At 43.8% G+C, this 22,473-nt stretch overlaps 2 protein-coding genes across 3 annotated transcripts; both read right to left on the reverse strand.

Moving 5' to 3' along the window:
• Positions 1-1,693: 1,693 nt before the first annotated feature.
• socs9 (suppressor of cytokine signaling 9) lies at positions 1,694-4,315 on the reverse strand. The gene is made up of 2 exons (XM_058079884.2): positions 4,134-4,315; positions 1,694-3,488 (listed from the first exon to the last, which is right to left on the reverse strand). Exon 2 carries the CDS (start codon positions 3,457-3,459, stop codon positions 1,861-1,863), a length of 1,599 nt encoding a protein of 532 aa, XP_057935867.2. The 5' UTR covers positions 3,460-3,488; positions 4,134-4,315; the 3' UTR covers positions 1,694-1,860.
• Positions 4,316-5,234: 919 nt separating this feature from the next.
• Positions 5,235-20,527, reverse strand: samd4b (sterile alpha motif domain containing 4B). 2 transcript variants are annotated; one of them, XM_058079216.2, is made up of 13 exons: positions 20,231-20,527; positions 18,656-19,163; positions 18,073-18,549; positions 16,478-16,720; positions 16,300-16,409; positions 14,268-14,354; positions 12,903-13,179; positions 12,398-12,483; positions 12,203-12,318; positions 11,895-12,093; positions 11,633-11,759; positions 8,762-8,845; positions 5,235-7,223 (listed from the first exon to the last, which is right to left on the reverse strand). In XM_058079216.2, the coding sequence occupies exons 2-13, from the start codon at positions 18,849-18,851 to the stop codon at positions 7,195-7,197; spliced, it is 2,031 nt and encodes a 676-aa protein (XP_057935199.2). In that variant the 5' UTR covers positions 18,852-19,163; positions 20,231-20,527; the 3' UTR covers positions 5,235-7,194. The 2 variants fall into 2 exon arrangements, with proteins under 2 accessions (XP_057935199.2, XP_057935196.2); XM_058079213.2 differs by having other exon boundaries at positions 16,478-16,738.
• Between the last annotated feature and the right edge of the window lie 1,946 nt (positions 20,528-22,473).

The following is a 22,473-nucleotide window of genomic DNA, read 5'->3' on the forward strand; positions in this document are numbered from 1 at the left end:
CACTCCTCCACACAGATCTTCTCTAGATCAGTCAGGTTTCTGGGCTGTCGCTGAGAAACACGGAGTTTGAGCTCCCTCCAAAGATTTTCGATTGGGTTCAGGTCTGGAGACTGGCTGGGCCATGCTAGAACCTTGATATGCTTCTTACGGAGCCACTCCTTGGTTTTCCTGGCTGTGTGCTTCGGGTCGTTGTCGTGTTGGAAGACCCAGCCACGACCCATCTTCAATGCTCTGACAGAGGGAAGGAGGTTGTTCCCCAAAATCTCACAATACACGGCCCCAGTCATCCTCTCTTTAATGCAGTGCACTCGTCCTGTCCCATGTGCAGAAAAACACCCCCAAAGCATGATGCTACCACCCCCATGCTTCACAGTAGGGATGGTGTTCTTCGGATTGTACTCTTCATTCTTCTTCCTCCAAACACGCTTATTGGAATTATGACCAAAAAGTTCTATTTTGGTCTCATCTGACCATAAAACTTTCTCCCATGACTCCTCTGTATCATCCAAATGGTCATATGCAAACTTAAGACGGGCCTTGACATGTGCTGGTTTAAGCAGGGGAACCTTTCGTGCCATGCATGATTTCACATCATGACGTCTTAGTGTATTACCTACAGTAACCTTGGAAACGGTGGTCCCAGCTCTTTTCAGGTCATTGACCAAGTCCTGTCGTGTAGTTCTGGGCTGATTCCTCACCTTTCTTAGAATCATTGAGACCCCACGAGGTGATATCTTGCATGGGGCTCCACTCCGATTGAGATTGACCGTCATGTTTAGCTTCTTCCATTTTCTAATGATAGCTCCAACAGTGGACCTTTTTTCACCAAGCTGCTTGGTAATTGCTCCGTAGCCCTTTCCAGCCTTGTGGAGGTGTACAATTTTGTCTCTGGTGTCTTTGGACAGCTCTTTGGTCTTCGCCATGTTACAAGTTAAAGTCTTACTGATTGTATGGGGTGGACAGGTGTCTTTATGCAGCTAACGACCTCAAACAGGTGCATCTGATTCAGGATGATACATGGAGTGCAGGTGGACTTCTAATGGGCAGACTAACAGGTCTTTCAGGGTCAGAATTCTAGATGATACACAGGTGTTCAAATACTTATTTGCAGCTGTATCACACAAATAAATTGTTAAAAAATCATGCATTGTGATTTCTGGATTTTTCTTTTTAGTTTATCTCTCTCACAGTGGACATGCACCTACGATGAAAATTTCAGACCCCTCCATGATTTCTAAGTGGGAGAAATAGCAAAATAGCAGGGTGTTCAAATACTTATTTTCTTCACTGTAGATGATCTAGAAATCAGTACAGGTTATTGCGTGTCGCTGCTCTATAGGAGACCACAACTCAATACAATACGTCCCCTTTAAAAGCCAGACAAATAGGTTTCCGATATTGCCATGTGATTACATCATTCTTTCAGAGCACAAGACGACACTTGAAATGGCCCCATTTACAGTAAGTGTATACAAGTGAGTGGGAGGAAGAAAAGCACGGTGAGAAGTCATTTGTATACCTCTCCAAGGCATCATTTTCTAACATAATACCATATTTGTGTTTAGTTTTTGAGTTTACATATTGCTGATTGCGCTATAAAAAAAAACTCCCACATGGCATCCATTTTGCCTCTGGTCACCAGAACCCATATTATATACATAACATGACCACACACACCTGAGAAAACCAGGGATAAAAATCCAGTAGGTTTATTCTAGCAGAAAGCAGGTTCGAGACCAGTGAGTTTACATCTTGTCGTGCCAGTGTGGGACGCAGCAGGAGGTACAGCACAATAAATAAGTAATTTGGCCACTTGTACGGTGGAAACAGGCTGCTGGAAGTGATTTCAGTGGTTGATGGTCACTCCCACCATGCGTCCAACCTGCGAACATGTACCCTCTGCTTATAGTGGTATTCTTTCAGGTGCTTCTTCAAGGTGTTGGGGATGGGCAGCGTGTTGATGCCGTCGTAGGTGGTGCGGCTGCTGATGACGGCACGACAGATTTGCTGCAAGCTGAAGGGCTGCGTGCGAGGCATGGGGATGGACAGCAGCGGCTCGAAGAACATGCACGAGTTGGGGTCCTTGTAGTGCTCCACCAGGCCCGTGACGGTGGTCGCGTGGAAGACGCTAGGATCCCGCACGTCAAAGCTGAAATTGTGGTTCCATTGGTCGACGCGGGCGTGCAGAGAGCGACCGTAGCGGCGGAAGCTGACTGAGAAGAGGTAGTCTTCCTGGGCCGAGTCGCGCAGGAGGAAGGTGCCCTCGGGTTTCCCCTCCAGAAGCGTCTCTGCCTCATAGCGGTCCATGACACCCCAGTAACAAGGCAGGTTGGTGATCTGCAGCAGGTCAGGAACTAAACAATGAATGTAGTCAATCTGAGTGTGAATGTGTGGGCCAGCTCTCTGGGGCGAGCTGGTCTCCTGTGGGTGGACCACAGACGGGGTGCTAACGTCACTCGCAGCCGAAGAGGAAGAGGAAGAGGAGGCCACCACCTCATCCAGGGTGTCCAAACAACTCTGCAGAAGAAGCTGATGCTGCTTCTGCCTCTGCAAGAGAAGCTGCTTCTGCTGATGAGCTGCAGGAGCTCGCTCGCCTCCTGCCAACTCGTTTGAGCCATGAGCCACTTTGGGGCCGCGCCTGTGGAGCGAGTTCATTTGGGACGTCACCTCCAACGTGTGGATCTCCGCATGGGGTGGCGGCTCCACGCCTTGCTCGATGCTGATGCGCCTGCGCTCCCTCAGCCTGTCATCCACATCCTCAGTCGGCAACGCCACGGTGGAAGCCAGAGCACTGCACGCCGCAGTGGGGTCGAGCACCGGGAGGTGAGTGATGGGGGCTGTGTGTTGCTTTATGAGATGCCATTTGTGAGCCAGCTCTGACCCCACAGGGAAAGGGCAGTCGTCCAACATCAGCTCACTTAGATGGATCTTCCGTCGAGAGGGGTTGCAGCCTGCTGACAAGAAGAAGGCGTGAGGAAGTGGGGGCGTGCTCTCTGCGCTGTGCGTCTTAATAGGGAAACACTGCCCCATTGCATCTTGGATTTTTTGCCGGAATGTCCGACTGCCGTTTGATCCTCTGCAGTCTCCTTCACTGGGCGTAGATGACTCGGCACAAGAGCTGACGGTTGCCAAGCCTGCAGTGGATACCGCTGGTTCGGGCAGCAATAAGGCCACAGCATCCCCGCCATGACATCTCCAGCTTGCTCTCTGGGGAGAGGAGGCAGCAGCGGCATTGTCCTTGCTTTCAAGGTCATTTAAAAAATCCCCATACTCAAAGCCATCACTGACGGGTCGCTCAACAGCCGGCTGATGGGCGGCAAAGCCTTTCCACTTGCCCTTTGCGCCCCTCTGCCCGCACCCTGGGTCCTGTCTCTCTTCGGAACGACTCAGTCTTACCTTGGGCCGGGCTGCCCTTTCATGCTGTTTTCTACGAGCCCCAGACTCATTTGGTGACGCCATGCTGGATTGCAATGGTTACTCAAAGCAATCTGCAAAGGAAACAATTAAACATGAACTGCTGCCGGCAAAAATAAAATATAAAATATAAACAACACTTTATCCAATACAGGCTTATGCAAAAGCCATGAAGGCAATACAGTACATAAATACAGGATGGACAAGATGATGTGGACTCCAATTTGTAAAAACATAAGACTAGGATCTATAGCAAATATATTGTCTTCCGTTTTAATTGTTTTCTTTTTTGCTAGTTCAGTCAACACTTCTTGCCATAAGAATTCAAGGATTCCTGTAAAGTAGGATTGCAATATACAGGAGTAAACCGAGTATAATTCAAACAAATCTTGGTCAATGCAAGCATTGTGAAGGGAAAACTAATCAGTACATTTAATCATAACCCATAAACAGCCGGTAGTCTTAGTTTGGTGGAAGTACTAACTGCGGAGTCTCTTCTGGCATCAAACCGTCACTATGTGACTTAAGTGATTAAATAAGATGCCCTTAAATGCCACACTGTCAATAACACAACACAAACGTATGGTAAATAAACTCTAGCTGTGGTGAGGTTAACTCAGCAAACAGCTGTTTGTGGTCAGCACACGGCTGACAGGAAGCTACTTGCTAACTTGGAACACTTTAAACGTCGATATGTCCGTATACAAAAACAAACTTACTAAAGCACGACGTTGGGAACGTACCCTGCGTTGACCTCATACACTTCACCACAGATAGGACTTTGGTTTCATCTTGTGGAAACTAGTAACATTGGCCAACAGGCGGCTAGCTCTTGCTAGCTAGATAAACAGAACCGCTAAACACCTTCAACCCGGAAGTACTTACTGCTCGATGATGTCACGAACTGATGTGAGGGGTGGTATCATATTCTCACCGAATTACACGACGTAGTGGTAATTTTACGTTAATGTTGAACTTTTGTGAAAATATAGTAAAGCAAAAATAAATACTTCATTCACAAATTCGGGCTTCCAGGACCGATAACTCCCAAGCGAACGTTAGACTGCAAACTCTGGCTCTTGCCAACACTGACAACGCTACAAACCTTTTTAATCAAAACGAGCCGTCCTTTGTAGGATAACTTCCATTGGGCAGCGACTCTACAAATGTCTATTCCGAAAATGAACAATAAACAATCGTCAAAAATGACACTTTAGTGAAGTTTGGTGCCACCAAATTGTAATTATGAGGGGTTGGGTTATCACTGACTAATATTTTTTTTCGTTATTGATATTTGTAGACCGTCCCTGCGCTCTGTTCTCAACGCCAGAGAAAAATGCACAATCAAATTATTGTTACAATAATAGTAACACATATTTTACATCAGAATTCCATCAGTGTTCCAAAAATGTTGAATGTCGGAATTCGGGGGGAAATTACATTGAAGAATGTCATTTTGAAATTTCATCATTAATGTCATCATGGAATTTTAGACATAATGTAATATTACAATATAGTGTAATGATGTTTACAAGTTGATATTACCTAAATATCTGATACCTGTAGTATACGACGTACAAATTACTATTTTGACATTAAAATGAGTTTATTCTCAGATTATTGTGGCTTTTTCTGAAACATGAAATCCCAAAAGTCCTGTATAATGAAGTCACGTACAATGTTACATTAAGAAAAACAACAAATTCCTTTGCAAAAAAAAAAAACTGAACCTCTTTATTTGGACTGTCAAAAAGATCCGACAGATGCTGCACTTCAGACCATTCACAAATATGACTTACAAAAGAGTAAGCAATCAGGATCTCATGAAACATTAGAAAATGCCTGCAAATGTATCAGAATGGAATAGAAAGTGTAAAGACAAAGCATGGCGAGTGCGTTGCTGTTGAGTCATCAATAAAGCTTGGCAGGGACAGCAATGACCTCAATGTGACCGTTCATCTGAGCAGATGTTTATTTCCTGTGCAGAAAAAGTATACTTTCTCACACGTTTTTATGCATCACTGGAATGTAAACATGGAGTAAACATATTCCTTGGCCAGTTGTTGTGTAGTGTTTTTGATTTCGACGGTGGCTCAGAAAAGCGTCGTCATACCCTGCTGCATCTTGATTCTGCGCTATAAAGTGCCGTTCTGCCCGTGTGCAGCCTTGCATGGACTAGGCTATGAGAAGGAGCATCTGAGCCATACGTAACAAGCCACAGCTGATGACAATGAGTCAGCTCTGGTGAGGTCCTTGCTGGGCACGAGTGTGATGCTGTTTTTTTTTTTTTTTTTTAGCAAGTCAGATCTATCCTAAGAGCCTGCTCTGAAGAAAACCATGACTCAAGACCAGGGAATTAACATGTTGTGCGGTTTCAGGCACCACAGGAACATCTTATCGGGACGTGACGGTCAAAAATTTCAACATCGGGAGTCCATAGAAAAAAAGGGGTAAAGCATTTTTTTTTCTCCAAATCATGACATCACATATGAAGTGGCCGTTATCTTAGAGATGTAAACAGTACGTTATAACACAACTTTAGTTGCAAGATGTCCGCTCGCCATGTCCTCTTTTCTACAACAGTGCTGTATTAGTGTGGCAAAAACATGCGATTATAGAAAATAAGCATAAGTTATCAATATCAAGGGCAAGTAAAAAATACAGCTGTCTGTCTGCATGTGACCTTCTGTTGAAAGAAATTGTCAATGGTTATCCCTGCCTCATGATGCAACCAAAAACAAAAGAAGTGACCCATAAAGACCATATTCAACGTACATGCACCTCCACCCTGCCACATTCCAAGACAGAGGTTGGGAGAAGACGGCTTTTTTCTTATCTTTTTTTCAACACTGATAGCACGTGATAATGTCGAGGCTTTACGGAAACAGACACAAACAGAAAATATGGACATCTTCGAGCACCTTGAAACGCATGATTCATCAAATCGTCACGGCGGCCGCACTGAGGATGAGGGCGTGGAAAAAAAGAGCTGTTCTGTAAGTACGAGGACTCGAGCTTTGATCAAGCTTGAGCCAAAGCAGCTCTTGTGCAATAGTAGTACCACCCTCCTCGGCACGATTCCTCATCATTTGCGCAGTAGGGAGTTAAAATAAGAAGACAAACGGCAGCCCGCGTACTGCATTTTTTTAAGTTAACCCATTCTTGTTGCATTCATGGATACCCCTCCCAAATGAACCTTCTCTTTGGCTTTGCAGAAGTTGAGGAGGGGAGCGACTTCCTCTCAATGTCCAAAACACACCTGCTGCCAGGTTACGTGCTCGTCCTCCTGCACTTTTAGTTGGGATGCCACGACGCATGAAAACGTTAGTTCAGGAATTGTACTTTTCAGCCAATTACAGTCGAGCGCCAAAGGGCTGGAGAAAGTGCCTTACATCGGGTTGAATTTAGCATGATGCGAGGTGGCCGTGTTTGTTGCTGTTTGTTTTGGGGAACAAGAAAAGAAGAAATCATGGCGGCCGCTTTAAGACAGCACCGATCCTTTTCTCTCGGGTTATGCCATGTCACAGTCCCGCAAGTGACACGGCTGTTCACCTTCCTCACTGCCCTGCAATATAATAATTATCTGTATTCTGTTTCTTCTGTAATAAACTTAGTTGTATATAATAAAGTACAAAAATATTTGAACATATACACAGTTTTTTTGTCATTATGTAGTGACTGCTTTGCCTGGTTTTCTTGAGCGTACGTAAATCTTTGTGCTGGGTGATGAGGAACTGAGCAGCCCTCCAGTATCTTTTCCCCTCTCCTTTATTCTCCTTTTCATATTGTCGATGTCCGATCGCTTCCGTCTGTTGTGGGAATGAGAAGAAAACATGTCAAGACAAATACAATGCAGAGAAGAGTGGAACCTTGGTTAGCATCATTGATTCATTCCAGATGGTCCCACTCTAACCGGAATGGACATTAACCAGATCCATGCAAATCCAATTAATCTGTTCCTGAAAACATTCCAAAAACATGTGAACACAAACACGCTTTTGTGGTTCAAATAATGAATAAAAAGTCAAACAAACATTTAGGTTGAAGATGTGCCAACATGTACAAATGTATACTATTCAAAATGTAATTTGACTCTTGAGTCAATAATACTTTTGTTAGTGCGATGAAATACGTCCATGAAATGATTCATGCTACACTCTGTGCAGCATTATCAATATGAATGTATTCAATATGAGTCAATATGACCAAGATCACAAATTCACCTTTAAGTTTGCCAGTGCACTTTAATAAACCCTGAGGCATAATTACCCACGTTTCAATTCAATCTTGCTCGGTTACAAAGCCAATTCCAAACTACATTGGTCAAAAAAGTAACATAACAGCACCATAGTAGAGGAAGAAGTAACAAACAAAGGTTATCTTAACTCTATGTCGTTTATGCTAGGAGTCCACTGGGCCGCCGCCAGTTGGTGTCAAAGATTATGTGATTGACGCATAGTGGCTTGTTGCCAAATGAATGTAGCTCGACATGTTGCCGTTATTCGGCGCCACAGCGAGCCACTGTGCCCCAATCACATAACCTTTGGCGGCAACTGGCGCCAACTGGCACCAACTGGCGCTGGCCCAGTGGACTCCTAGCATTAGCAACATGCTGGGCTGCAATATAAACTCACTGCCATTCAATGGGTCATGCCGACTATGTTTGTAACTGCTAAATCAGCAGTTAGCTGGATATGCTTTGGAATGGGACTACTGGCGAGGCTGCACGATTGGACGAACGTTTGACTCGCCGCTGGGTGGATGGTTGCCATGGAATCTGCAGTAGTTTGAGTCACTCTGCACGCCAGCCACGGTGATGATGATGTTCGATAGACATGCGTACCAATCCGAGACCCCTCTATGGAACAGTTCTATACAGAAGCATGCCTATTAAATATGCATTTATTTTAATCAACTGGCCATATTCAACCAGAAAACGGCATTTAACAGCATTATTTATTAATATATGTTTGAAACCCCGTGCTAGAATGAAGCTGGCAGATCGTGACCGATAGTCAAGTAAAAAATGTGATTATTGCCGCATGAAGGCGAGCTGCGTGTGAGTGTGGTGTGATATTAGATAAGAAGCATTAAAGTCAGACACCTTAGCACCCACCGCAGCGCCTTACAATCATTGCAAATTGCATATTTACAATCCCAAGGCGAAACATGGAAAATATTGCAGACGTATGGAGCACGACATCACTCGCGCGCTCATATCATTATGGGCACTACAACCATGGTAATATTAATCATTATCTCTGTCTTTTTCATCCCCTCCTGGCCAATAGTATGGAACATTCACACTTTAGAGAGCTTTATGCGTGACACAGATGAGGACACTCACCCCCCAAGGCGTGCTCTGTCATACTGAGGCACAGCGACTCCAGCGTAGGGTTAATCTCCAGGTCAGCTCCTGGAACTTGGCAATCTAACAGGAGGAGAGGAAAAGTGGTCACAGCCCACAGGAGGAATCAGCATTCAAAGTATTGATTAGTAAGGCTGGCCCCATCATGTAGCTTTCCATCCTACGTATCAGAGTTTTTGGCAGTCTTGCCGATCCGACATGGCTCCTGTTTTGTTTTTACTAATAAGCTTTTATTACAAACATGTATTGTGGGTTTGAATATTGTTATGAAAATAGCTTTGTAAAGCATTAAAAATAATGCAATAATGCAAGTATTGCTGACATGACTTTTTCATGACGCAGTATGCCCAACAATATTGTTTGGCTTTTAGTGTTGTGCAAGTTCATAGTTCTCATGAACTCGTTCAAAATTTAGTTCACATGGTAGAAATATGAATCTGCTGTCGGGTTGACTTCCCATTATGTGTGACGTCTTTGATCGGACATCAGATGTGATGGCACAGTGAATACAAACATGTACATGCTGGTTCAGACGCTTACATTAAATAGTGGTTGCTGGTTGCATTGAAATGTGCCTGACACTCTTAAAAAACTGCCTGTGAGGTTTTGGTGAAGTGTCAGCACTGTGCGCTTATCAACCAATTTACAGCTGTGCAGGCTGCGCTTCGCCTGCACCAAGAATAGACCAGGTCGGAGCTGGCGAGCTTTCAGTGTACCTTTGGTGTGCTGTTTTGTCACGAAATTGTCACTGTGCTAAGCTGAAAATGTGGACACCTCCCCTGGTGCACCGTGACGCCCATCTCGGTACAGTCCAGTCTACCAAATGACCAAATTGCTGGCGCTGGACCAAATTACCACTGTGTGGGCTGCGCCACGGAATTAGAGCCCTTGTTGTGGCCAGCCTTAGACAGTCATGTTATTTTTGCGGTGTTCATTTTCTGCTGATTGTTGAAAATTTTTTTATGAATAAAGTTATTAAAAATTGCCATTTGACATAATAAAAAAAAACAATTGTAGACAAAGCAGCGGCACGTAACATCGCAGGCCGTCCCACGCAGCCCACCCAGGGGGAAAAAATCCCAGGGGAAACCCTGTTTCTTCATAAATGAATCTTGGAATATTGAGACCTTGTCCCCATAATATTTGGACCTTATTCCCCATTATAATATTATGGGAATGATGCTTTACACATAAGTAAATGTATGTAATGATGACCGTCAGCGGTAACATCCATCTCCTGCAATGGTACTCTCAGTGGGAAATACAAAAACCTGAGTATTGCAATACGAGTAGCAAGCACCCACATGTATTTGCATCTTCTACAGGCAAGTCTTGTTATGAAAGAGGTCAACATTGACACTGTCTGAACATGACAGGACCATTACAAGAGAAATCTGCAACACTGCGTGTGTGTGGCATCTGGCAAATGAGCCGAGGACAGCGAGGGCTTGTGTGTGTGTGTCTTGCACAACGTGACAGATTGTTTACAGCGACACACTGCTCGCCTGTCTTGTTATGGTGTCTCCAGCACAGAGGAAGAGCAGCTCGCTTTTTTTGGAGTTGGACCAATAACTTTTTTTGTTGTCCAGCATGTCTAGCACGGAAATGTTGGGTCGCCTTTTCACGCTCTAAATAACTAGTAGCCTGTGAAAGAAAAATAAAAGACTAGACAATTGAAATGCGTCTTAATATCCATCAGTTTTCTATTCCGCTTATCCTCAATAGGGTGGGGTAGGCTGGAGCCTATCCCAGCTGGGGCAAGAGGCGGGGTCCACCCTGGACTGGTGGCAGCCAATCCCAGGGCACATATAGACAAACAACCATTCCCACCCACATTCATACCTATGGACAATTTGGAGTGGCCAATTGCCCTAGCATGTTTTTGGAATGTGGGAGGAAAGTGGAGTACCAGGAGAAAAGCCACACATGCACGGGGAGAACATGCAAACTTCACACAGGGGGATTCCAACCCAGGTCTTCCCATCTCCTGACTGTGTGGCCGCAATCGCAAATGTAACAAATGTGATTTATTCAATAAATCATGTATTTGAGAAGTTTACATAAAAAAAAATATTTCATTAATATTAATGTTGTCCCTTGCCAATTTGTGGTTCGAATTTTGTGGCGTTGGCCACACGGAGAACATGCAAACTCCGCACAGAGATGCCCGTGCAGGGAATCGAACCCTCCTAGCCGTGTGGCCTGCGCGCTAACCACTCGGACAAACATAAAGAGGAAGTAAAGTGAAAAGTTGACCGATGAATTAACCCCATCTGCATCAATAACGGCTGCTTGAAGAACAATGGTGTACATTCCATAAAGGAGACACACATTCAAAGCAGTGTTTATAAAATTAAAAAAAGCTAATTCAGTGCAAATCATTTCAATTTTTCAAAACACACACACACATCCAAGTTTTTGTGAGATCATGCCTCATGAGGATTCACATATGTGGATTTTTATCAAACTTATTTTCTCTGAATTTTATAAACTCAGCTGTAAAGGACTGAGTTTTCGCAAAATTAATGTTCAAAGTCTGTATTTTAACTAATCAAATTTCAAAAACGTGCATTTGGTTTCCAATGACATTTATTAAATTTTCGGGATAAAATCCTGTTAAGAAACTAAATCCAGTGACTAAAACAGGATTTGCTACCAAAGAAACAAATGAACCTTCATACTGGATGCAGACCACTCGTTATACTGCAAATGCAACTACTGCCACCTTGTGGAGTTCAGAAAAACAACATGAAGCGGTTGCCAAGAAGATATAGGCTATTAAGTTATTTCAAGAAAAAATGAGACCTCTCTATGTCAACAATGAGTGGGAGGGGCTTTTTCACACGATACCTTGCTGCTGGAACATGAGCATGGTCTGCGGGGAGGTGTGGACAGGAAGTGAGTGGGTCCGCTGCACAGAGCTGCGACTTTGACTTGGCATGCTGTTACTGCCCCCGGGGTTGGCAAACCACAGACTCTAAATGGGGACAAATTCACAAATGAGTCACCTCATTCATTCGGGTCAGTCACTAAACAGAAGTCGTTGAAATTGTCTGTGATCAGAATGAAAATGGAAACAAATGACACACGGCACCGCGTGTACGATACTGACTTGTCGACCCTGGCCTGCCAGCGTGGGGTTAGTGAGTGTGTGGCGAGGAGAGGCGCCCCCGATCCCGCCGGGACTCAGCAGGCCAATACGCCCGGCCTGAAGTCCTCGAGGAGTTATTTGGAACTGTCTCTGACCCCGTCTGCCCACACCTCCACTCACAGAGCCTGCTGTGGGGAGGGAGTTGGATCCGTAGGCCCAGCTGGAGCAAGAACAGACAACAAGACTAAAGAAAATACACAAGGAGTCTGTGCCACGTCTGGAATGACGTATTCGGGTGAAAGGGTGGATGATTGAGTTTTTCAGCTCACCCTTTCTGTCGGTACACGGGCATGTCCAACATTGCTTTCCGGGGGACGAGGCGGAGCAGTTTGTGGACCTGCTGCTTCCAGGATACCAGACGCTTCTTGTGGGTTTCTGTGAAAGCCTTTCAGCGAGACAGGAAAATTCCACTCTTTCACTCATTCGGAGGTGAAACTGATGACAGTCACTTTGTTCCTTCTCACCTCATGTGTTAGACACTTCTCAATGAGCTGAAGGTAACAGCTGATATTCTCCTCATCTGGCCGGGACACCAGCAGCTGCGTGCACACTGTAACGAAGATAGAGGATGTGCACAAACATCATGGCCTAAAGTTTGATAGGTATCTCTCATGAAGTATACAAGAGAAAATAAATGAGAAGAGGCTCCATTAGTGAGAGGAACATGTGAACTCCATCTTATTACTCAACGACTTTCACACAAGGAGCTAAAATAGAAAGAGCTGCCAGTCATGTGCTATACCGCAGAGATGGGGGAAGAGGCCCAATCAGCATGTTATTTGAAATGGAGTTGCCATGGTGACGTTTTGTATTGAGTGAGACTAGGACATGGGAGTTGACAACTCATGGAGTGGAGCGAGACTTACTGCATTTGTTTTGGTGCCACTAAAGAGGTTGGTTTGTGTGCCACTTCCTGCTTCCACTTTGTGATATCCTAAATGTTTGGTGTTGCATTTTGGTGCACCTTACCCTTGCCCATGACTCGGGTGAACTGTCCAGCAATGTCGCCATCTGAAATGGGCGTTGCCGAAGAGTCTCCATCACAAGGAGGCGTGTTGTGGGAATGAAAACCCTCTGGAGCTGCTTCCTTATCCGCCACCGACTTTGTGGCTTCTGAAGGAGAACTGGGCAACTCCTGGGGGGTCGTCGGTGGGGCACTCTGTGTGCTGTAGGCCTTGATGGGTGTGATGATGATCTGCTGCAACTCCTGCAGGGCATTGCGCAGGTTTCCTCCTTCCAAAATGTCCTGCAAAGAAATGGAGATTAGTCTGCTGTAATGATCCAGGACAAAGACGGCGGGGTGCACCCTGGATGATACCACTGCTTTTTGTCCCGGGGTAAGCAGTGAAGAAATCATGAAAAAGTTCAGAGATGAAATGGTGATATTAAAACCATGGTTTGATAAAAACAGATTGTCCTTGAACCTAAGTAAATCTAAAATCAAGCTGTTTGGTAGCAGGAGAAAGGACACGTACCAGCAAATACAAATAGACGGTGCATTGAAAGGGGGAGGGAAAATACATTTGTGGGGATGGTAATAGATGGAAAAATGAGTTGGAAAGGGAAAACCTCATATTACAAATATACATCATAAGGTGGCCAGAAACATTTCAATATTGAACAAAGCTAAATTTGTTCTCAATCAGAAATCCCTCCAAACTCTTTATTGCTCTCTGGTTCTACCATATCTAACTTATTGTGTGGAGACTTGGGATACTAACTATAAAAGCAATCTTCACTGGCTAAATGTCGCAAAAAAGATCCGTAAGGATAATCCACATTGCCGCCTATAGAGAACATCCTAACTCCCTAGATCACTAATACTAAAACTTGTCATGTTGTCTGTATTGTTATTATATATCACTATTTGGATGGCTATATCTATGATCGTTATTTATCATGGTTGTAAAGACATCACCATTATGTCACTATGTGGATGGCTATATCTATGATTGTTATTTATCATGGTTGTAAAGACGTCACCATTATGTCACTATATGGATGGCTATATCTATGATCGTTATTTATCACGGTTGTAAAGACGTCACCATTATGTCACTATATGGTTACATCACCTAATACTTCTGTCTGTGTAAAAACAAATCATACCAGGAAGGCAGGAAGTGACTAAATGTAACAGTAACAGATGGGGGTGGAGGGGTAGGATTTAATAAGCTTTGCTTCTTCCTACTCCTTTTGGACATGTGGAACTGTGGACTGATGATGGGATGCATTCCATTGTAACCTGATGCATGTTCAAATGAAAAGAAACCATGACCAAGCATGACCATCTATCTTGTACGCTATCTTTTTACAGCGTTGACAGTGTCTTACCTTTTCTAAAGACTTGAGCACACTCTGCCGCTCACGCAGTTTTTGGATGCTCAGGGCAATTTTATGGCGTGCTCCCTTAGTGACGTTCTAAAAAGGAGAGACAACAAGAGTGCATGTCAAGAAGCAGTGTGTCACGGCATAACAAACGTAATCACCACCATCTGTTTCATTAAAGCCAGGGGGCAACGAGGAGATCGTGCAACTGTTATGTGTGACTGGCTGCCTACCACTGCTGGGTACATTGTTTCATTTCACGCCTCATTGACAGGTGACGTACTGTCATGTTTATGGCTGCTGGAGTTTACCATAGATGAGAGAGGAAGGATACACTGGGAAACCTCAAGGTTGACCACATTCCCTTCAGGGACGCAGGACAATAACAAATTTGCTTGAATTTTGAAACATGTGATCCAATAGGAAATAATGGAGACAGAAGCATTCTCTTCCACTACAAAAAAGCAAAGGATGCGGGGGCCGCTTTTTATACATTTCATACATGATCTTAAGATATCTAAAGAAAACAACCACACTTTAGCTTTTTTTAGTGTAATATCTAACAGTTAAATCTCAGCTTTCAAACGCCTCTGTTTTCGTGCTACTCAGATTTGCCTTCTCGCATACTGCCTCATTTGTCGTACAATATTGCACAGAACAAACTTGTATTTTACCCTTTGGCACTTTGAACTGGTGGTAAAGATGTGGCCAGATTCCTCCCAAAAGAGCAAAAGAGAATGTTATCCAGACTAGTCTGTTTGCCTGCATCAACAGCAAATTCGTGGCGAAGAAAGACGTCATCAAGGAAGCTAATGTTGCATGAGGGGTAAAGGTGTGAACAAAACAGAGATCACAAACAATGGAAGCTGTTGGTGTGCAGTAGAGCCCAACCGATTATGACACCCATCAGCCGTCCGTCCATCCATCCATCATGCCGTTTGTCTTCACTAGCGTCACAGGGTCTGCTGGAGCCTATACCAGCTGACAATGAGCAAGAGGTGGGGTACACCCTGGACAGGTCACCAGCCAGCAGGATATATAATAGACAAACAACCATTCACACTCACAGCCATACTTGTGAACAATTTAGAGTTGCCAATTAACAATGCAACAAGGTTTTGGGAATGTGGGAGGAAGCGCACGGGGAGAACATGCAGATGTTGTACTGTAGAACTCCTGACATGCTAACCACTAGGCCGCGGTGCAGCCTGATTATGATGCATCATCAACATGGGTGAATATGTAACTGATGTATTAACTTATTTTGCTCGGTTTCTGTGTCTCTGTGCTGCACCCTGCCAAGTACCTAGCCCTTCCACAAACGTTCATTCTCGTTCACTCGGGTGCAGCAGAGAAGATGCAGAGAGAAACGGCAAAAGAAAGTACATTTTTTACAGTATGGTAAGCTGTGACTTTGTAAAACAATATAGGACTACACTTTCGTACCCCGTGAGAATAACGCGGTATCAGGGTCCGTCAAGGAGAACATTCTAGTTTTAATGTTTTTTAAGTTGCATCGCTGTGAGACGGACAAAGACAGATGCAAGAGTTAACCCACAACAGTTGCAAGAGTTAACCCACATGTCCACACCATGATCTCATATAAGACGAGGGTTGGGCATCGAGTCTGCAGTTCAAGCACATCTTACCCATCTTACAGTCCTCATGCATGTCCTGCACCACTTGGACATACTTCTGTTACTCCAGACTTCCTCATACAATACCACAGTTCCTCTATAGGACTCTGTCATAGGCTTTCTCCAGATCTACAAAGACACAATGCAGCTCCCTCTGACCTTCTCTGTATTCTCTATGAACATCCTTAAAGCAAATACTGCATCTGTAGTACTCTTTGTTGGCATGAAACCATACTGCTGCTCATTTTTGCAATATGACGAGATGAAGAACATACTGCGGCCTGAAAATGCACCCCACACTTTGGTGACCCATGCCCTAAGATGACTTGCTGCCTCACTGTGTAGCATGCAAGACTGTTCCAATTTCAAGGTTGGTGTGACTGAGAACAAGTCTTACAAACCTGTGACTCCAGGTGCTGCTCTGTAAGTATCATCATTTCCTCGTAGGTCATTTGGGAGAAAAGTGATGCGTATTTGTGAAGACGGAGACTTTTCAACCACGCAGGAACGTCTACAAACAAAAACAAACTCAGTGAGACAAAGTGACGAGTTGGAGAGCAGAGAGAGTCTGTCTCTAACCTTTCATGCCACTGCCATCCTCCTGGAAGGTGTTGCGTGCCGAGCCCTGCTCTTCCGTCTGCTCGCTACCTGAGGAGGCCACGCTGCTCTGCGGCGAGAGGGGTGCGTGATCCGACGGTAGGAAGTTCTGCCGGCTCCCCGTGTCGTCCTGGCTGCCCCACTCTGAGCCACAAGCCTGGGGACTGGAGGCCATGAGGGCCATGGGCTTCTTCAGAGGGCTAGGTTGCATCTGCCCACCGAGACCTGGGAATGTGGAGAGGTCTGTAAAATATGAGGCATGCTTGCGTTATTTGCTTGGTACTTGTACAAGATTACACTACAAAATAAAAACCGCCACACCTTAAAAAATGTGATGTAATGTAATATATTGAGTGAGCGGCTATATAGCTTATTTTTTTATACAGATATGGACCACAATTAGTTTGAACACAATTCAAAATATCATTAAAATGTTTTTGTTTTGACAAACATGCTCCGGAATCGACCATCTGCCCTGTTGGTGCACATGTGACCAGAAAGAAGTTCACTTTCCTTATTATGGCAATTATAGAAACAGTCAACAAAACCTTGGCAAGTGCGGTTCTTGGCTTTGTGCTCAGTGCGCGTTCACATAAAAGTGGACGTTCGACGACGTCTTGTTCTATTTTGGCACAAAAAAGAAGCCATGCCGACTGTTGTGCACGTCATTGTTATGGACCCTTATGAGGAGTTCAAAAAGATTAGAACTGCCAACCAATAGAGCGAGGGAGGCCATATTTTACTGATCTCAATAATAGAATGTGCGTGTGTTTTATTGAAAGTGAGGCTGGGTGTGCACAGGCTAGAAATGTTGAGGTTTAGTTTGGTTTTGACTGGATCAGGATGAACATGCAAATCTACTGTCTCTGTATCGTAACAATGGACTTTTATGACCGCTAGTGACTCACACTGCCCCATACGGAAAACAATCATCATTGTATTCATGGCCATATCAGCTAGCTCGCTCGTTTTTGGGCTACCACGTTCATGCTAACTTACTTTTTGAAAGTGTCACTGAACTATCTTGCTGTTGTTATCATTCTAATACTTATGGCTTGTCTTCAAAACACGAGATGTGTTCTAAGTGCTTGAAGATAGAGTCTCCAACAGGTGGCTCGTAAGCTAGCTGTAGCCCAACAGCTGATGTTGAGTACTTCACCACAGAATATTGGCTTCACCTCTTAGTATTTTTATCAGTGTTCTATTCAAACGGGATGCCTGTGTTTAATGACAAATGAGCACACTGAGGGAAATGTGTTTTGTAAGTAACGTACGATTAAAATGCTGGCATTCACATAAAACACAAATGGCTCGCCTGTCCTTTTTTTTTGTCGAAGTAGTTTTAATAGTGCTGCGACTTGGATACGCCTAAACTATAGTAACGCCAGATTTATACTTTTATACAGGACACATTTTAGAATAGGTAAATAACTGCATTGTGTTGTTTTGAAGTAAAAAAAATCCATTCATTTCCCATGTGTTAATATTACTCTAAAACAGGCACCAAATTAAATGTATGTCTGTGTCAAAAAGCTCAAAATGACATTCATAGTGTATATAAAAGATGAAAAATCAACCTGTGTTATTGCTGTTGACAGGAGAGGACAAGCCGCCCGGAAAAGCCATGTGCCCGTTCTGGCCTGCAGGAGACGTGCTGGATGATGGGGACTTGTCGTGCCAGGCCTGGCCAGGCTCTGGGGCATCAGCAGAGCTGGCCCACTCATCCGAGCCCTGGCGCGGGTGGTACGGGCTAGGAGGAGCCCGGGTAGAGGGCATGTACCCAGTGGATAGGTGCTCCTCCAGATGATTGAGCCACATGGCTAAAGATGTGCGGTCTTCCAGCGTGGTGGCGGGGTGGATGAGTGCGTAGGACAGTAGCTGTCTGCTCTCCTCCACAAACAAGCTGCTCTCGATGGTGTGACTCAACACCTTCTGCAGCAGCTTCATGTACTCACATTTGGCCTCGCTGTTGCGCGGCTGCAGCAAAGGCAGATGGGAGAGGAGCAAGGATACCACTTTTTCCTTTGGCTCCTGGTGCCACTGGTTGACAACGGCTGAGGATGAACGGCAGGCAGAGGAAATGATTTAAAAATCAGATGGGAGGCGGATCATCGTCCTGGAACAAAGAGGTTCCACCGTGAAAAATATACGTTCACCTACCTGCGTTGTTGGCCTCCGCTTCCAGGATGTGGATCTCGGTGCAGTCCGCCAGCCAGTGTTCAAGGCATATGTGTAAAAAGCGAGCCTGGGTGCGGGACACCCTCTTCAGGAGGGACAACAGTGCCACCGTCTGTTCGCACTCGTTCCAGCCCTTGAACCAGTCTGTGAGGATACCCACCTGGTCTCGGAACATCATGGCGCGCCTCCTTTTACAAAAAGGAGAGCAGAAATGTGCAGATGGGGGTGAAGGGGCCACAGGAGCACACTTTTCAGAGGCAGGGTCAGTCTATCCCCCCGCACAGCGGGGTCGTTTCTGCAACAGTCCTGCGATGGGCACAACTCGGCGACCCTCACATGGTTTAGGTTTCCATAAAACCTGACAGAAAATCCTGACAGGTCGCCGTGTGGACAATATGGGGGGTGCCTTGTACAGTGACGGGGTCCAAAAGAATCGCAGACCCACAGCGAACGTTTTTCACTCCTGCATGCTCGGGATCACATTGGTTATCTAAACAAACAACAAAAACAAGAAAAATTGTGTTAGTATTTTAAATGAGGGCAGCTTATGACTCAAACTATCCATCATCCTCATGAGGGTCACAGTCTAACCATCCCTTCTTTACCAGGGCCCTCACGTTTTAATTTCGGCTTCCCCTATGTGAAATTTCATGACAAAATTCATTTTCTGTTCCTGTCAATGAAGCAGCACAGCTTTCGGTCTGCTGTTATAATATTGGCCTTCAAAATAAAAGCATGCCAGTAAAATCACACAGTTCACCGCAGTAGGCAGTCAGGTCTTCCCACCCTGTTGCCACAATTAAACTGTTTATTTAGTTGGCACCCTTGTTATTCCTGTTGAACTCTGTGTCAATTACACATTTAGAAACAAAACCATACAGTAATAATATAATTAAAGCGCTTGTACATAGAGATTATAAACTGGACAACTATTTATGCTTGAAAATGCCTGTTTAGTCAATTATGATATGGCCATGCGACAGGGCACCAAATGCAGCAGTTGTCAAAACAAGGCGCTGTCAATAGTGCCAGCCCATTTTTTCAACATAAAAACGATTGTCTACATCCCGCATAGTTGACTGTGTATCTAATAAAGGTACTATACATTGCGCCCATAAAACCATACAAAACGGCCGAGCTGTGACCGGCAAGACTCGGGGAGCATGTTGCAAACTCCCACCAATACATCGGTAGCACCTGTAACATGAGGAGCTACTATCCGGATAAAAAGCACAAACAACGTGTCAGACTATTACCTCTGATCATTATCGAACGCCTGGGAATACTCATGCAAAGTTGACATCGTGAGAAGAGACTTATATGAAACGCAAAACGCAATAATTAGGTACAGACTGTGCAGCGCTAGCTAAGTCGGCCTTGCTAGTGACGGGGGGGTGGGAGATTCGGGATTTGTATTGTTTTTCGTTGACGCTGTTGCTGCCCTCAACTCTTCTGCAAAGCCGACATTTTATCCGACGTAAAAAATCTGCAGAGACAACCCGATAATGTTACGAGAACACACACATACAAGAAACGGCCTCAAAATTGTCTGTTTACCTTTTAGACAGTTGACACTGGTTAGCAAGCTAGGCTATCGTGCTAATGCATAGCTAGCACGACGCTAGCCTGCTAGCTAGCAAGTTTTGCTAACAGATGTAAGAATGTTGCCTTAGGTGGAAAAGGCGGAGATTTCGATCCCAAACGTAGTGTCCATGAAAAGATATTCCAATTACTGCGGCGGTCTGGGCATACAGAGTGGAATAATGCATGTAAATATGTTTATTACAATACAAGAGTATCCGCCTTGGAGAAATGTACTTCGATTTTTGAGTTGCCGTGTGACGTCAGCGAACGTCATACGTCTGGACGGTACGTAATGTTGTCAAACAAAAAGTACTAAATATTTACTAGACAACATAAATGACATATCCAACTCTTCATAACTAAATATAGAATATTTTTTTATTATTTGTGTTAAAAAAATGGGTCTCCGTATACATGCATACAGATATGGGATTGTCAATTGTGCTTAAGTTGGGTGGAATCAACAGGGGGCGCACTACGCTTACGATGAAGCAATGACGAAGAAGACGTTTGGCCAAGGAAATAAATTGGCCTTTTTATACCGTCAAATCACATTTATTTGGAAGAAAAAATGCAATTTTAAAAGCAGTTGCAAACAAATTGTGATTTGAAAGCAAAAAAAATGTTTTGCAATAAAAAAAAAAAAGAATTGCAACCAAAATTATGTTTGCCAAAATTCTAAGAAGAGGGACTGTCCCCTGGTTGGGGCATATGAAATCACAACTTCATTTCAGCAGAATGACAAAAGAGCATTAGAATTTTTCTATTATTGTTTTCAAACATTTTTGGTGAATTTTCATTTCATTTCATTCATGCCCTTATCATTTTTTGCCTCAAAGAAAAGCAGTGACAAATACCAATTTTGTTAACATAATAGATGTATCCTAAATCAATATTTCTGAAGGACATTCACAATATTTTCCTTTTTAAAATGCCATTGTCAGTATTTTATTTGGACTTACCCAAAAGACCCCAAAGTATTGTATAATCATCTTTGAATATTAATGGAAAAGGGCTTATTCCGTGGAGATATAAGTTACTGTTAATGTTGAAATAAAACTCATCGATGATGTGATTTAAATGGAGCTCATCAGATTTTTGTATAACTTGACTTTGACTTCCTCGCTTGGTGGCTTGAGACTTGGCCTCAGGGTTTGGGGTCAGGGACTGAACTCCAAAATTAAAAAAACATTTTTTTGATCATGAATGAATGAATCAACATGCCAATTTTTACTTCAGTTCCGAATGCTGAGAAATGAATGTAAAGGTTTGATTCCATGAATGGAGACCTTGGAAAAGCAGTGTGAAATGTTTCCACGTTTTGAAATATAGTACATTATGTGTTGCTTAACTCATGTAGATCGTAGTTGCACACTTTGGAAAAATTGAACATGGTGTATTAAAATATATATTTTCATGAAAAAATGACACAACAGTATGAACACAGTGATGAGCGGGATGTTTCATTTTTTTTAAACTTCTACATTTGCATTTTCATTGAACGTCTTTGTCAGCAACTTTTCCTGCTAAACCCAATCTGCAAGGTTTGCAGGCTGCGACCGGGTAGACTGCTTAGACCGCTTAGACCGGTTTTTATTTTGGACTTCAAATGAATAACAAAGTTCGACTTGTGTGGGTGTGGTGCTTTAATATTTAAGCTGTGTGCAACTAAAATGACCTTTTCTCCTTGTAGTATTACAAGTTTTTTATGACTAAAAACACAACGTTTTGGTCTTTATATTTGGACTTCATTTTCATAATATTACATTCTATATTATTACATTCTATATTAATATTCATGGTTGATTCATTTCTAATATTCGTTTCTCTGATTTCAATGAAGCTAACATGTTTTTGGAATGGGGGAGGAAACTGGAGTACCCGGAAAAAAGCCACACATGCACAGGGAAAACATGCAAACTCCACAGAGAGAGGGGGGAAGCGACCTCGGGTCTCCTAGCTGTGTGACCTGCGCTATAACCACTTTACACCGTGCAGCCCTATTGAAGTCTCCATTTATGAAAACTGATGAACCCGTTTTGTTTTTTCTTTCCAGATATCAATAGTAATAAATTCTAAAATATTGTCAATGGCAGTCTACACAATCTTGATCACTTTGTAATGTTGTTGTTTCTCCACATACAGGGCCACCCCTCCGCCCTTCTTGGCGGTACATCAGGACACTGCAATAAGGGGATGATTGGTAGGGGAGGGGA

Source organism: Doryrhamphus excisus, linkage group LG8, assembly GCF_037039965.1.
Source record: "Doryrhamphus excisus strain RoL-2023G ecotype Guam linkage group LG8, RoL_Dexc_Guam_v1.1, whole genome shotgun sequence".
Classification (NCBI taxonomy): domain Eukaryota; kingdom Metazoa; phylum Chordata; class Actinopteri; order Syngnathiformes; family Syngnathidae; genus Doryrhamphus; species Doryrhamphus excisus.